This window comes from Conger conger, chromosome 5 (genome assembly GCF_963514075.1).
Source record: "Conger conger chromosome 5, fConCon1.1, whole genome shotgun sequence".
NCBI classification, from domain to species: domain Eukaryota; kingdom Metazoa; phylum Chordata; class Actinopteri; order Anguilliformes; family Congridae; genus Conger; species Conger conger.
Genome location: NC_083764.1, coordinates 54,704,714 through 54,720,330, shown reverse-complemented (window position 1 = coordinate 54,720,330; position 15,617 = coordinate 54,704,714). Strand labels below are relative to the sequence as shown.

The following is a 15,617-nucleotide window of genomic DNA, read 5'->3' as shown; positions in this document are numbered from 1 at the left end:
AAGAGCGTCTGCCAAATACCAATAATGTAATCTAATGTAATGGACCGAGGTTGGTTCAGTACCTTTCAGCCTGAGGCGGAACTCCTTCAGCAGGTCGTCTGGCTCCATAGCTGAGGGGGCAGGGGGGCCGGGGGGCCCCTGGGGGCCCGGCGGACCTGGGGGGCCAGGGAAGCCATGCTGCAGACACAAGCACCTGCTCATGAAAATCTCCACGGCTGCATATCATAATTTCAGCAGGCCTTGACACACACATACATAAACACACTCACACACTCACATACACACACACACTCACGCATGCATTACATTACATTACGTTACATTACGTGGCATTTAGCAGACGCTCTTATCCAGAGCGACGTACAACAAAGTGCAAATCAAACACCAGAACAAGTGCAAAAGTAGACCTGAGAGGACAGTACAGTTCCGAGTCCGAGTGTAAACATACAGAAATACATACGCACATACACATACACACACACACTCCCACACACATACACATACACACACTCTCTCACACACACACACACACACACACACAGACATACACACACTCACACACTCATACATACACACAGACACATGGGCGTATGTACCTTGGAGGTCTTTTTGGGAGGCTTGGTTTTCTTGTTGTCCCCCTTGTTGGAGTTCCGCTTGAACACGAGCCAGGAGCTCCGAGGGTTAACCAGGTCTGTGTCTGACGAAATGTCCTGCAATGTTCATCACACAATTCACACTCATTTCACTACATCACTGTCACAGAATTTACCCTGATTTCACCACATCACTCATATAATTCACACTGATTTCACCACATCACTGTCACACAATGTATCCTGACTCATGTTCACACGATGCCCAAACAGGTGAACACAGATATATGTTTGGCAGGCTTTGCGCTGATGTCATAGCCCGTGTGTCCACAGTACTGCTTGGTGAACCAAAGATCACGCATGAGGTCACTCAGGGACTCACTATGGCAACCGACCAATAACCACAGTCATAGAAATACTTTCTGGCAGGGAAACAATAACAAAGTCACTCTGAATCAGACAATGTACAATAGTCAGCCTGTGTTTTTCTCAAAAGTCATGCCACAGAATTTCCATCCTCAAAAAGACCAGACTTCTCCTTTTGGAGAGGAAACACGCTGAGGACATGATTTATTAATCATAATGATAATGCATAAGATTGAAATGTTCATACATTACCCACGACTGTTCCCAGCTGTTAGTTTTTATATAAATATTATATTAAAATGACCCATATTGATATGAATATTAGCCTTACAATAACTGCACTTAAGAGCATGAGTGCTGTATCAAACTTGAATTGATAATTAATAATTGATTAATAATTATTTTCATGTAAAATGTCAATAAGGCTGGTCGATCACAGTCAAGTAAATGATTTTAAAAATCCTTACACAAATGTAATATGTAATATTTTTAAAAAGTGGGTTTAAAAAAAATACTTCATATTTAGTTTTAGTGAGGAAAAGGTCTGAGGACAAAGATTGAACAGAAATAACAGTAAAACACTGACACTGACATTTTACTGGGTAAACCACACTTTTGCACCTCTTGTGTGAGCTGTGTGTGCAGGTGTGTGTGAGGTGTTTGTGCAGCTGTGTGTGTGCATGTGTGTGGGGTATGTGTGCATGTATATACATGTGTGTATACAGGTGTCTGAGATGTCTGTGTGCAGGTGTGTGTGTACATGCAGGTGTATGTGCATGTGTGTGGGGTATGTGTGCATGTGTGTACAGGTGTGTCAGATGTCTGTGCAGGTGTGCGTGAGGTGGTTGTGCAGCTGTGTGTGTGTGCATGTGTGTGGGGTATGTGTGCAGGTACATGCAGTGTGTATACAGGTGTGTGAGATGTCTGTTTGCAGGGCAGGTGTATTTGGTGTCTGTGCATGTATACGCAGGTGTGTAGAGTGTGGTGTTGCTGAAAGCATCTCCCTGGTTCTCATCAGCAGAGCAGGTGTGTGTGCAGGTGTATGAGGTGTCTGTGTGCAGGGCAGGTGTGTGTACAGGTGTGTGTGTGTGTGCAGGTTGCATACAATGTGTGTGCAGTGTGTGTGCAGGGTGCATATGATGTGTGTGCAGGTGTGTGTGCAATGTGTGTGTACAGGTGTGTGTGTGCAGTGTGTGTACGCTGTGTGAGCAGGTGTGTGTGCAGTGTGTGTGCAGGGTGCATACGGTGTGTCTGCAGGTGTGTGTGCAATGTGTGTATAGGTGTGTGCACAGCGTGCGTACGGGTGTGTGTGCAGTGTGTGTGTACAGGTGTGTGTGAATAGGTGTGCGTACGGTGATGTACCGCCATGTCGTCGCTGAAAGCAGGACTCTCTCCCTGTGTCTCATCAGCAGAGCAGGTGTGTATGCAGTGTGTGTACAGCATGTGTGTGTACAGGTGTGTGTACGGTGTGTGTACAGGCGTGTGTGCGTACGGTGATGTACCGGTGTGTTGTTGCTGAAAGCAGGGCTCTCTCCCTGTGTCTCATCAGCAGAGCAGGTGTGTGTGCAGTGTGTGTACAGCATGTGTGTGTACAGGTGTGTGTACAGGTGTGTGTGCGTACGGTGACGTACCGGTGTGTTGTTGCTGAAAGCAGGGCTCTCTCCCTGCGTCTCATCAGCAGAGCAGGAACAGAGCAGCAGCACCAGAAGCACGGGCAGTAGAGCGGTCCCCCGGTGCATGATGGGAGTTTCACAGGGTACGCACAAGTGGCACGTGGCTGAGGGAGACACGTGGGCTAGAGGAGGACTGGAGCGGAGGGGACAAGAGGAGAGGAGAGGGGAAAAGAGGAGAGCAGAGGGGAAAAGAGGCGAGCAGAGGAATGAAGAGGAGAGGATAGGGGAAAGATGAGAGGGGAAAAGAGAAGAGGGTAGTAGGGGGAAAGAAGAGAGGAGAGGAGAGAAGAGGGGAGCAGGGGACTGAGAGCAAATGAATAAGCCGGCTCTGTCTTCCGGTGGTTTCCGTGCTCCAGTACTGTCAGCTGGTCCTTAGCAGCGGCCCCTGCCTCTACAGGCCTGGGGATCAGTGTTCAGTCTTCACCTGAGATTCCCCTGGGTCTTCAGCACAACGCCGTGTCCTTACCTTCCTGTTTACACTGTCTGCATGCTGTTCAGTGTGTGTGTGTGTCTCTCTCTCTCCCTCTCTCCTCTCTCTCTCTCTCTCTCTCTCTCTCTCTCAGTTGTACAGTAATATTCAGATTACTATTCACTTCATGGCCGAGCAAGAGGCAAGTCCAGTGTTCAGTTGAGGTTCCTTCAAGATTTTGGGTTTTCCTCTGACTCTACTACTGTTAAGGAAGCTTTCTTTCTCTCTATCCACCTCAGCCTTTCTCCTTCTCTTTCTTTCTTTCTCTCCCTGTCTCTTTCTCAGATACTCACTCTCCTTCTCCCTACTGGTCTTTTTTATCTCCCTCGCCCCCCCTGTGTCTGCTCCCTCCCTCCCTCCCTCCCTCCCCCCGTCTGCTCTATCTGTCTCTCCGTCTTCAGACTCCTCCGCCCGCCCACTGCTCACGTTCCCCCACTCGCCGCCCGCTCTACCTTCTCCTCTCTGCCTCCCGCAGGGTCCTAGAGCCTGCCGTTGTCCAAGCCACGCTGTCGAGCCCCACATATGCCTGTGGATTTGTGGAAACAAAGGGCACGGAATGGCTGCCGGCTCTAAACGGTCTCCTTTCCAGAGTTTCCAGTAGCTGAAGGTAATGGAAACCCCACAGAGATCCCGGTACAGTTTCTGTGACTGCTGGTGCAACATTTCTGTTTGGCTGATGAAATTTGGCTGAGAATCACCAATGAAACAGCAAAATTTAAATTCTGCCGCCTTTTCTTTTATCAAGTGCCCTGCCCTCTTTATCACTCTTCTGCCCTCCATGCCCCACCCTCACAGGGGGTCATCCAGAACAATGTAACAGTCACACTGCACCATCAACTGCCATTTCTGGCTCCACGGGCAGGGAGAGAGGCATGGCAGCCATGTTAGGGGAGAAGCACTGAGGGAATGGGGGAATGGGAGAAGAGGAGGATGATGTCATTGGGGGGAGGGGGCTAATGGATGGAGGTAGTAATGGAAATAGAAGGACCGTGGTGAAGGGGGTGAGGGGGGGTCAAACTACAGAGTCACACTCAAATAAACACAATGAAGGGCTCAATGGAGGTATTGTATATTTGGGGAAATTGAAAAGAAATTAACACACACGCCACAAGCACACTCGTGGATCATTATTGACCTATGATCTGCCTGCCCATGCCGTAGCTTTTCATCTCCATTCAGTAATAATCTCTGCCTGAGATTATGAACAACAGTTTATGGAATTATGAGACCTTCCAGCCTGTTTCCAAGCTATGTCTTTTTAAGTGTATGCCATACTTTCTCTACAAAAAGCACCGATGCTGCATCTTTGCTGTTCTCCCTACTTGGCATTTTCCTTAAATTTCTTTTATTGAGTTTTCAAGTCTTTGATTGTATTCTTCTACAGATATATGCTGATCTGCAGCTAAAAAGCCCCCAGAACCATGCCTACAGTACCCCGCGATTCTTTTACAGGGAATGCCAACAAGCAGAAACTACATTCCTAAGAGATTCATACATACAGTTAAGAATGAAGCCTCAAGCATTTTGGCAAACTCAGTTAAATGGCATTTTATGCTAAGGACAGTATTGTGTACTTAATGTTTGTTTTATGAACTGTATACCATCACTACAGTTGAACAAGCTAATAAAATCCAGTAATTAGAGCCGTTTTCTCAGGTAGGCCGTTAATGAGAGCTTAATCAATGGTATATCCTAAGATTAATATCCAGTAAATATATGGCTTCTGGTGCCAGACACAGTCAGCGCTGAGAGACTTAGGATCAAGCAAATAAATTTGAGTAAAAAGCAGCTAATATGAACGCGGAGACCGTTTTTCATGTGCGATGCGAATCGAAGCAGAATCTTCCAGGAAAGCGAGTTCAGGAAAAGGGTCGCTGATATAAGGGCTTCTTTGGTATGGGGTGTGGAGGGGTGTGGTACACACACACCGCCCATGTCCATGCAACATTGCACCATCCCGCTCTCTCTTATCTACACGTCTCTCTGTATTCCAATGGTGACTCAATTTCTGTTTTCTTTTTACACAAAAATACCGCAAGCAATTAACTGTCTCATGAATGTTATTTTATCACCGTGGTTACTGCGTGTACTGTTGATGTGTCTGGCGTTTAATGTGCGCTGGAGCTGAGCTCTAAGTACATTCTGTGCTGAAAGCAAATTCCACCAGCATCATTAAACTACCTGAATCTGAATCTGAATCCGAATCTGAACCGAATCCCGAATCCCGAATCCAGCCCAGATCTTCCTGACAGGGCGCATGTCTTTAGTTCAATTGTTTCAGAAGCACCGCGCTGAGTACAATCCACCGGAATCCTGCAAAGCCTGACTCATTTTGCCATGAAAAAACATATGACCGCTGTGGTTAGGTTTTGTATAATTAACACCTGCTGGTGTCGGCTCATTTTTCATAACGACTGAAAGTATTTCTTTGTATTTTTTTATTAATTTGCTTATGTGTCACTTGTCTTTCATCCATCTCCAACATACTGAGGCAATGACTCATGTTAATAATCTTAGTGTAACCTGGGGCGTGGTTCACGCGTGACGGAACCTAACTTCATCTCTCATTGATATTGCCCGAGAGTCAAGCCCATCAGTTAAAGTTAAAGTTAAAGTGCTTTTAAACATATTGAAATGAAGACCATTTTTTCATGTGTGAAGTACATTGAAAAATGATCTTCCAGGAAGCTTGATTCCGGAAAATGCTTGCTGATATTATGGGATTCTTGGGGCTCATTCCAATCCCTTATTTCCTCCTTTTTTTCCTTTTCTTTTCTGCCTTTCTGCCCTTAGCTCTACCCATCAGGAGCGGCGGTGTGGGGGCGTGAGAAAATTAAGAAAATCTGAATTATTCATTCATTCATTATCCTAACCCGCTTATCCTGAACAGGGTCGCAGGGGGGCTGGAGCCTATCCCAGCATACATTGGGCGAAAGGCAGGAATACACCCTGGACAGGTCGCCAGTCCATCACAGGGCACACACACCATTCACTCACACACTCATACCTATGGCCAATTTAGACTCTCCAATCAGCCTAACCTGCATGTCTTTGGACTGTGGGAGGAAACCAGAGTACCCGGAGGAAACCCACGCGAACACGGGGTGAACATGCAAACTCCGCACATAGAGGCCCCGGCCGACGGGGATTCGAACCCAGGACCTCCTTGCTGTGTGGCAGCAGTGCTACCCACTGCACCATCCGTGCCGCCGACATGTGAATTCGGCAAATGGAATGTCCTAGTTACAGATGTGGCATCTGGGTGGCAGATGGGGAGATGGCAGGTCCTCACTCCGGACTCCACGAAGGATGCGCTGATGTCGTCTTGCTCAGAGGAACAAATTGCGAGTTCCTAATTTCTACTTCTAGCTCCTAGGAGGAGCCTTTAAGGAGTTGGAAAGTCCTTAAAGATGGCGGACCTTGATGAATTTCTAGGTCAGGTGCAAGGGAAGGAATAAAGCGGAGAAAAATTATGGAGTGGAACGAGCCTTTGCTTTGGGACGTGGTTCACACGCGTTGAGGTTTCTACTGTTTCTCAAGCAGCAGAGGAATCCTCATTTTGCTGTGTTATATTTTAGATTGGTGCGGTTAGGTCTAAAAGGGGTGTTTTGTGTATAATGAATACCTGCTGATGTCAGATCTATCCTTATCTGCTTGTTATGTGTTTGGTCGTAGATAATTTTGTGTGCAGTGCCACCATGTGCCCGGTATATGTATTGCAGTTTTGCGTGTGTTGTTTTTTATACACTCACTTTATTAGGTATTTATTAGACTTTTTTTTACTGCTGTAGCCTATGAAGCCAGAGATGCTCTTCTGCATACCACTGTTGTAATGTGTGGTTATTTGCGTTACTGTCACCTTCCTGTCAGCTTTGACCAGTCTGGCCCTTCTCCTCTGACCTCTCTAATTAACGGCGTTTCTGGCCGCACAACTGCTGCTCACTAGATGTTTAAAAAAAAAAACTTGTTCTAAAGGGAAGTTGATGCTCTCAGTGGGTGGATTCACAAAGGACGATATAAAACTTTTTATAGATGAGTGAGATAATGAATGCCAGTTCTGCCTCTGTACTTACCTCTCAGTGGTCTCTACTGCTAACAATTCTTTATATCTCTATTCATATCTCTCTCTTTCTCTACACTCTGCACATACAAGTAGAGATGCACATATAGTGCGCAGGAATAGGGTGTTTTTATCGTCCAAAGAACCAGCAAGGGGTGGACATGTGAGTGGGCATGTGTGTGTATTTGTCAAACACAAACACTGGAAACCAGTCAGTTCTACATTACTTCAGTTTAAAGGGACACAACAAAAAAAAGAAACAGAAACCTGTAGCATTTTTCAGTTTATTTGTGTCAGTTTATTTTACAAAGCAGTGTCAACTTGCACCAGAGATGTGCTGTTGCCTTTATCCCTGGGTGGAGAGGGAGGGGGGGGGGGGGGGTCTGGGGGCATTAGGAGCACGGACAGGGGGGTATTAGGGGCAGGGGGGCATTGAGGGCAGGGGCAGGGGGGCATTAGGGGCAGGGTCAGGGGGCGTGTACAGGCAGGGTCACGGGGGCATGTACAGGCAGGGTCAGGGGGTGTGTTGAGGCAGGGTCAGGGGGAGGGCGGTGTGGGGGTGTGTTGAGGCAGGGTCAGGGGGAGGGCGGTGTGGGGGCGTGTTGAGGCAGGGTCAGGGGGGCGTGTTGAGGCAGGGTCAGGGGGAGGGCGGTGTGGGGGCGTGTTGAGGCAGGAGGCAGGGTCAGGGGGAGGGCGGTGTGGGGGCGTGTTGAGGCAGGGTCAGGGGGAGGGCGGTGTGGGGGCGTGTTGAGGCAGGGTCAGGGGGAGGGCGGTGTGGGGGCGCGTTGAGGCAGGGTCAGGGGGGCGTGTTGAGGCAGGGTCAGGGGGAGGGCGGTGTGGGGGCGTGTTGAGGCAGGGTCAGGGGGAGGGCGGTGTGGGGGCGCGTTGAGGCAGGGTCAGGGGGGCGTGTTGAGGCAGGGTCAGGGGGAGGGCGGTGTGGGGGCGCGTTGAGGCAGGGTCAGGGGGGCGTGTTGAGGCAGGGTCAGGGGGAGGGCGGTATGGGGGTGTGTTGAGGCAGGGTCAGGGGGAGGGCGGTGTGGGGGTGTGTTGAGGCAGGGTCAGGGGGAGGGCGGTGTGGGGGCGTGTACAGGCAGGGTCAGGGGGAGGGCGGTGTGGGGGCGCGTTGAGGCAGGGTCAGGGGGAGGGCGGTGTGGGGGCGTGCGTGTTGCGCACGCTGTCGATCCACTCCATGTAGTTGGACACCTTGGTGTAGATGCCCACCTTGTCCCTCCAGCCGCAGCCCTCGCCCCAGGACACCAGGCCGATGAGGAACCAGGTGTCCCTGTAGCGCGTCACCATGGGCCCTCCGCTGTCCCCGTCGCACGCGTCCTCCCGCCGGCCCAGCACGCCGGCGCACAGCATGTTCCGCGACACGTTGTTCTCCATGGAGCCCGCGCACTGATCGTGGTCCAGCAGCGGGATGTTGATGAAGCTGAGCGCCGAGGTGAAGTGCTTCTTCAGCTCGTCCTGCTTGCCCCAGCCGGTCACCACCGTGCGCGTGCCGTTCCGGTGCAGCACGCCCTCCGCCAGACCGCGGTCGGGCAGGCAGGCCGGCACGATGAAGGGGGAGTAGTGCGCCGCGTCCTTCAGCCGCAGGAGGGCGATGTCGTTGTCCACCGTCTCCGTGTTGTAGTCGGGGTGGGAGACGGCCTTGTCAACGGCCACCGTCAGCTCCGTGCCCTCGAACTTAAAACGCTCGTAGTCTCCTGCGGGACAGGGAACAGCATGGGACAATGGATAGTTAGTCATAACGTACATAACATAGTCATAACGTACGTAATTGGTGCATTTCAAGTACGTATAGCAGCAAAATGCTTACATGATTAATTTCTAAAAATGAATCACCTCCTGCGTTTCTCTGAAAATAATCTATTTGGTTGTTGATTCAAAGAGAATATTTCATTGAATGTTCAGCAGCCTGCCCAGTGGTACATGTTGTTTGAAGTAGACCACCATAGTTACAGTACCCATAGCAGGTATTAATGCATCTTGTGTTGGAAACCTGGTCAGTGCATAGGTCAAGGTAATGTTCTAGGTGCTTCTGTGAATTTCCTGTCTTTTTTTGGCTTTTGCTAATCATTATCTTTTCTTTAAAACATAGTTTTTGGGTTGAATTTCCTGTCTTTTCAGCTTTTGCCAACCATTATGACATTATCCAGAAAGGTGTGAGAGAAGAGACAGTGAGGAGAGAGAGAAAGAGATGGCGTGAAAGAGGGAGTGTGAGGAGAAAGAGATACCCACCCAGTCTCACGCTGAATCGGTTGCTGGTCTCCAGACAGTGAGCTGCAGTGAGGACCCAGGACTGGTCTATCAACACCCCCCCACAGTGAAACTTCCCCCTGTCATTTAGAATCAGCACCTGGGGAACACACACACACACACACACACACACACACACACACACCCACAGTGAAACTTCCCCCTGTCATTCAGAATCAGCACCTGGGGAACACACACACACACACCCACAGTGAAACTTCCCCCTGTCATTTAGAATCAGCACCTGGGGAACACACACACACACACACACACACACATACACACCCACAGTGAAACTTCCCCCTGTCATTTAGAATCAGCACCTGGGGAACACACACACACACATGAACACACACACACACCCACGCACACACAGATGCAAACACAGACACACACGCTAACATGCACATACACACCAAACACACACACACACACACACACATGCACACACACAAACACACAAAAACACGCACAAACCCATACAGACACGCACACATTCAAACAGCGTAGAGCACGGGGTGAGGGGGGGTTTTGTCCCTTGTTGTACATAGGGATAGATGTGTACCCTACCTGCCAGGGGCTCTCGCCCTTCTTCCCAACTTCTCCCCCGACCAGCCAAGGCTGTAGCCCCAGGATGGGCTTATCTGCAACCCGCGGAGCCGCCAGCTGCCCACAAGAATACTCCCCTGCACACACACACACACACACACACACACACAACAGCATAACGTTGGCCATCAGGCCCGTTCGTGCCTGTCTGTGTTCACCCACAGGGGAGTATCGACACGGTGCACACGCATGCAGACACGGCCGCTGTGTTATTCTTCATATACTATATTCACATTTACTGTTATTGTCACTTTTTTCATGTTTCCATGTTCCTTTTGACTAATTTCTCAAGCCAATAAAGCACATTGAATTGAATTGAGAATTGAGAGAGAGAGAGAGGAGAGAGAGGGAGAGAGAGAGAGTGTACAAGTGAGAGAGAGGAGTGATGAAATGCCCTACCGGATGGGCGGCAGGTTTTGGAGTCGTCTTGGAGACGGTATCCGGAGAGACAGCTGCAGGAACGTCCTCCTCCATCCTCCCTCTCCCGGCACACATGGTCACAGTCCCCGTTGTCCACTGTGCAGTTAGACGCTGTGCTGTCTGAACACAGGCACAAACATGAACAACACACAACTGAACACAGACACAAACATAAACAACACACAGCTGAACACAGACACAAACATGAACAACACGCAACTGAACACAGACACAAACATAATCAACACACAGCTGAACACAGACACAAACATAAACAACACACAGCTGAACACAGACACAAACATAAACAACAAACAGCTGAACACAGACACAAACATGAACAACACACAACTGTACACAGATACAAACATAAACAACACACAGCTGAACACAGACACAAACATAAACAACACAGGGTGGCCTGTGCCGTAGTGGTTAAGTTATATGACTGGGACCGCAATGTCGGTGGTTCGGTCCCCGGTGTAGCCACAATAACATCCGTACAGCCATTGGGCCCTTGAGCAAGGCCCTTAACCCTGCATTGCTCCAGGGGAGGATTGTCTCCTGCTTAGTCTAATCAACTGTACGTCGCTCTGGATAAGAGTCTGCCAAATGCCACTAATATAATATAATATAATATAATATAATATAATATAATATAATATAATATAATATAATATAATATAACACAACTGAACACAGACACAAACATAAACAACACACAGCTGAACACAGACACAAACATAAACAACACACAACTGAACACAGACACAAACATAAACAACACACAGCTGAACACAGCACACCAACATAGACACAACAAAAACCACGCACAGCTGAAGACAGCACACCAATGCAGACACAAACAAAACATGTGACTGATCACAGCACACCACATAGACAAGGCAGCTATATAATCATAATACAATTGGCAAGGCTGTTAGCTAGTTAGCAAGCTAAGTTGCCATACAAACATTATGCTTTATAAGCTAGTGATAAAGGAAAGCAAAACGGTGTAGCCCATGTCTCTTCTGAACTAGTATGTAGTCCAGTGATTTTAACTGAATAAATACATTTATAAACATTAAATAAATAAATGACTCACCATTACATGCTAGATCTGTGATGGCATTTCAGCATTGAAAACAGTTTGTGACTACTGGAGTTAGCTGTATGCAAACCGAGACTGAGAAAAGTTATAATGGCTTATTATGTCGCCCACTTGTGACAGACACATAATAATCCAGTGTGACCAAGGAAGGAAAGAACAAACTGACAGAGACCAATCCACTGTCCCAGTGCATTGACTGGACTCACAGGCCAACACGAGACTGAGCACAGCACACAAACACAGACACCAACTAAAACAGAGCTTTGGCTGGACACACGCACACGCACACACACACACACACACACACACACACACACACACGGCTGAATTCAGTGCACCAAAGCAGACAAACACAAACAGCTGCTCACTTCGGTCGCAGTTTCTCCCCTCGAAACCCAGGTCACACTTGCAGACGTAGGACTGGAACTGGTCCACACAGGTGCCGTTCACACATGGGTTCTTCTCACATTGGTTCCCATCTGAGAAACCCAAAACACACACACACAAGCATACAAACACACACGCTGAGTGCTTGACCTAGCCAGACCCCACTGTGCCTGTGTGGAACCAGACATCTGACCCACCTACCTGTGTACACGGTCCAGAACTCCAGCTGTGCAAAAAAACAAAAAAAAAAAAAAACAGAAGGAAGGAAGACAGCATGAGCTGATTGGTCAACCAGTCAGTCAAACTCTGTGCATGACATCACCTGTTGCACATGATCAACTCTAGTTCAAATTAAAAAAACTTTATTGTTCATTTGGGATTTAAGCAATGTGATTTTAATTTGAAATTTGTCTTTGGCTCCATATGTAGCTTGGTTATTGAGACATTATAAAACGGGCACAACAATACCCCCCCTCTCAAACTGACATTTCAAAATTATGACACAAAAAGACGTTGAGAAAAGACGCTTTCGACCACATTTCAGGGCAGTTGCTGTTGCCCTGTATTAATTTCAAGTGCTTTAAATACAACACTGTATTTTTAACACCTTGTATATTTTTGACATAATTCAAGTGCTTGGATGACAAAAATACTGTGTGTATCTTTAATTCGAATTTATTTTGTTAAGATAAATGATGTATGGAGCCCGGGGAAGCCATGTCCTTGTTTAAGGATGCAGGGCCTCAGGAGGTCAGAATGCTTTGTGGATGTTTGTTTCATTCTGTTTATTTGTAATCGCTCACCGTGGCCTCCCGTGTGTGGAAGATCTCGCAGGCCTCCTCGAAGGTGCACACCTCCTCCACGCACTCACGCTCCTGGGACGGGGCCCGCAGCTCCTCCATGAAGCTGTTGGCCCTCTTGGCCCGCAGCACTGCGTTAGCCTGAGGGCCGCTGTAGAACACTGCGGGGCCCAAACAACACAGTTCTACAGACACCGCTGTAAAATATACCGCCGAAACAACACAGATCTACAGACACCGCTGTAAAATATACCGCCAAACAACACAGATCTACAGACACCGCTGTAAAATATACCGCCAAACAACACAGTTCTACAGACACCGCTGTAAAATATACCGCCAAACAACACTGATCTACAGACACCGCTGTAAAATATACCGCCCAAACAACACAGTTCTACAGACACCGCTGTAAAATATACCGCCAAACAACACTGATCTACAGACACCGCTGTAAAATATACCGCCCAAACAACACAGTTCTACAGACACCGCTGTAAAATATACCGCCAAACAACACAGTTCTACAGACACCACTGTAAAATATACCGCCAAACAACACAGTTCTACAGACACCACTGTAAAATATACCGCCAAACAACACAGATCTACAGACACCACTGTAAAATATACCGCCAAACAACACAGTTCTACAGACACCACTGTAAAATATACCGCCAAACAACACAGATCTACAGACACCACTGTAAAATATACCGCCAAACAACACCGATCTACAGACACCACTGTAAAATATACCGCCAAACAACACAGTTCTACAGACACCACTGTAAAATATACCGCCAAACAACACAGTTCTACAGACACCACTGTAAAATATACCGCTGAAACAACACCAATCTACAGACACAACTGTAAAATATACCACCGAAACAACACCGATCTACAGACACCACTGTAAAATATACCGCCGAAACAACACCGATCTACAGACACCACTGTAAAATATACTGCCGAAACAACACAGATCTACAGACACCACTGTAAAATATACTGCCGAAACAACACAGATCTACAGACACCACTGTAAAATATACTGCCGAAACAACACAGATCTACAGACACCACTGTAAAATATACTGCCGAAACAACACAGATCTACAGACACCACTGTAAAATATACTGCCGAAACAACACAGATCTACAGACACCACTGTAAAATATACCACCGAAACAACACCGATCTACAGACACCACTGTAAAATATCCCATCCGGGCTCATTGCTGTCATTGCTTGGCCAAGCCTATATAGCCTAGTGGCTAAGGTGCTTGACTGAGACCTGAAAGGTAGGCCAGTTGTAAGAACACCACATTTGGCCCTGAATTCCCTAAATGTGGCTGGTCACAGTTTTGGCCCACCATAACTTTAATAACAAAAATGTTGCCATAGCTGGCCCCTAATCAGCTGCACTCCATTTCACATGACATCACATTGGCAGGAAAAATGGCTGTTTCACTCTCACATACAGTACATTCAATTGTTACATTTTAAAGTGCTCTGTACAGACAAATGGCAGCCAGGCTTGCATTAAGTGTCTACCAGCTTCAAACTTGACACGCAAACTGTTAGTGATACCCCGACTGCCTGATCAGAGTTTGACGTTTATAGGGATATGCGGTCTACCTGACATGCCGATGACTCTTGTAGACCACACAGCAACCAGGAGGGAAATACAGAAGAACAACCGTCCCATGACTCCAACATTAACTGCAAAAAAACTCAAAAATGGTGTAAATCTGTGGTGAGTACAGTATATGAAAATACGAGCACCACAGAGCAGAACAGGTATCAAGCGTTTTGAATACCGCTAGAGGTCCAATGTTTGTTGGTTTGTGTTCGGTATATTTAAGTAATCGTTGTCAAAAATAGATTCAGACCTGTTTGTTTAAAAATATTCATTTAAAAAACGAATTAAAAATAGCTATTTGTTTTTTATCAATTTAAAGCCCTTCCATTTGTATTTGGTTAACATTGAAAGGTATATGGTTCCATTAAACCTAAAAGGCTTAAGAGTGTTGCAACCAGCTGACTCTGGATATGTCCAGAGGGTTGGGTTTTTTGTCACGGTTTGTGTTTGTGTCCCTATAAAACAGAACATTAAGTCTGCGTCCCTGAATCATTGTTGTCTACTGTATAAGGTCAGTAAGGTCAAAAGCATTCGGCTTTGAGCAACAAAAAGAAGTTCATAAAAATGCATATACAATAAAACATACGAAAATGCATCTTACTTACATTTGGACAGTTAGGGACGAGGGCAGAAATGATGTTGCAGTGTTTAAACTGTGTTAATGACTAACTTCAAATGTTTACTGAGAGTCCACAGTCTGTGTTCAATATGATGTATCCAACAAGGACGGTTGCACAGCCCTTGTCCCCGCCTACTACACACACCAGCAACGCATAAATAGAAACACACCAGTGAAGGTTCACCACTGGCTTTCTCACTAACGAGCCCATTTTCCAGATGTTTTTGTTTTGTTTGTTTGTTTGGGGGGGGGGGGGGGGGGGTGCATCTGCCAGCACAGAAATGTAAAGCCAATGAAAACATCTGTTATCCTCGGAACAGAGGGGGCAGGTCTATCAGAACATCACATGGAAATACATGTACACCATTGGTTGATTGAGTTCCAATGCTGCGTGATAACAGAATATCTCAATCATAATTCATATAATTTCATATAAAATCCTGCAGGGAGCGCTGTCCCCCCAACAGAGAGCTTCTGCTGAAAGGACTTGGTAATTATGAAACGATATACCTTCGCGATATCCCTTTATGGTGGGGGGTTGGTGGGGGGATATTTTGAGAAAAAAAAAAAACAAATACATAACTTTTTTGTGTTATTTTATT

General features: G+C 47.1%; 2 protein-coding genes across 2 annotated transcripts in view; both read right to left on the bottom strand.

Moving 5' to 3' along the window:
• The window catches only part of si:ch1073-184j22.1 (erythroferrone), a 9,837-nt gene extending 6,401 nt beyond the window's left edge, over nucleotides 1-3,436 (bottom strand). Inside the window, exons 1-3 of the mRNA XM_061241105.1 lie at nucleotides 2,591-3,436; nucleotides 597-710; nucleotides 63-177 (exon numbers count right to left, since the gene is read on the bottom strand). Of these exons, the coding sequence (XP_061097089.1) occupies nucleotides 63-177; nucleotides 597-710; nucleotides 2,591-2,698 (337 nt within the window). The 5' untranslated portion in view covers nucleotides 2,699-3,436. The remainder of the gene's footprint in view (nucleotides 1-62; nucleotides 178-596; nucleotides 711-2,590) is intronic.
• A 4,684-nt stretch (nucleotides 3,437-8,120) lies between these two features.
• proca (protein C (inactivator of coagulation factors Va and VIIIa), a) lies at nucleotides 8,121-15,137 on the bottom strand. Its single transcript, XM_061241098.1, has 9 exons — nucleotides 15,002-15,137; nucleotides 14,393-14,476; nucleotides 12,751-12,908; nucleotides 12,149-12,173; nucleotides 11,929-12,039; nucleotides 10,429-10,569; nucleotides 9,991-10,106; nucleotides 9,403-9,520; nucleotides 8,121-8,867 (listed from the first exon to the last, which is right to left on the bottom strand). Exons 2-9 carry the CDS (start codon nucleotides 14,460-14,462, stop codon nucleotides 8,296-8,298), a joined length of 1,311 nt encoding a protein of 436 aa, XP_061097082.1. The 5' UTR covers nucleotides 14,463-14,476; nucleotides 15,002-15,137; the 3' UTR covers nucleotides 8,121-8,295.
• Nucleotides 15,138-15,617: the final 480 nt, after the last annotated feature.

Bases quoted from the DNA above. Each gene is read 5' to 3' on its own strand.
- proca (XM_061241098.1), bottom strand. From the start codon at position 14,462: ATGGGACGGTTGTTCTTCTGTATTTCCCTCCTGGTTGCTGTGTGGTCT. The intron at 10,570-11,928 runs GTGAGCAGCTGT...GCCTGTGTTCAG, and splicing joins GGGGAGAAACTGCGACCGAA to ACAGCACAGCGTCTAACTGC. The intron at 10,107-10,428 runs GTAGGGCATTTC...GTGTGTGTGCAG, and splicing joins CAAAACCTGCCGCCCATCCG to GGGAGTATTCTTGTGGGCAG.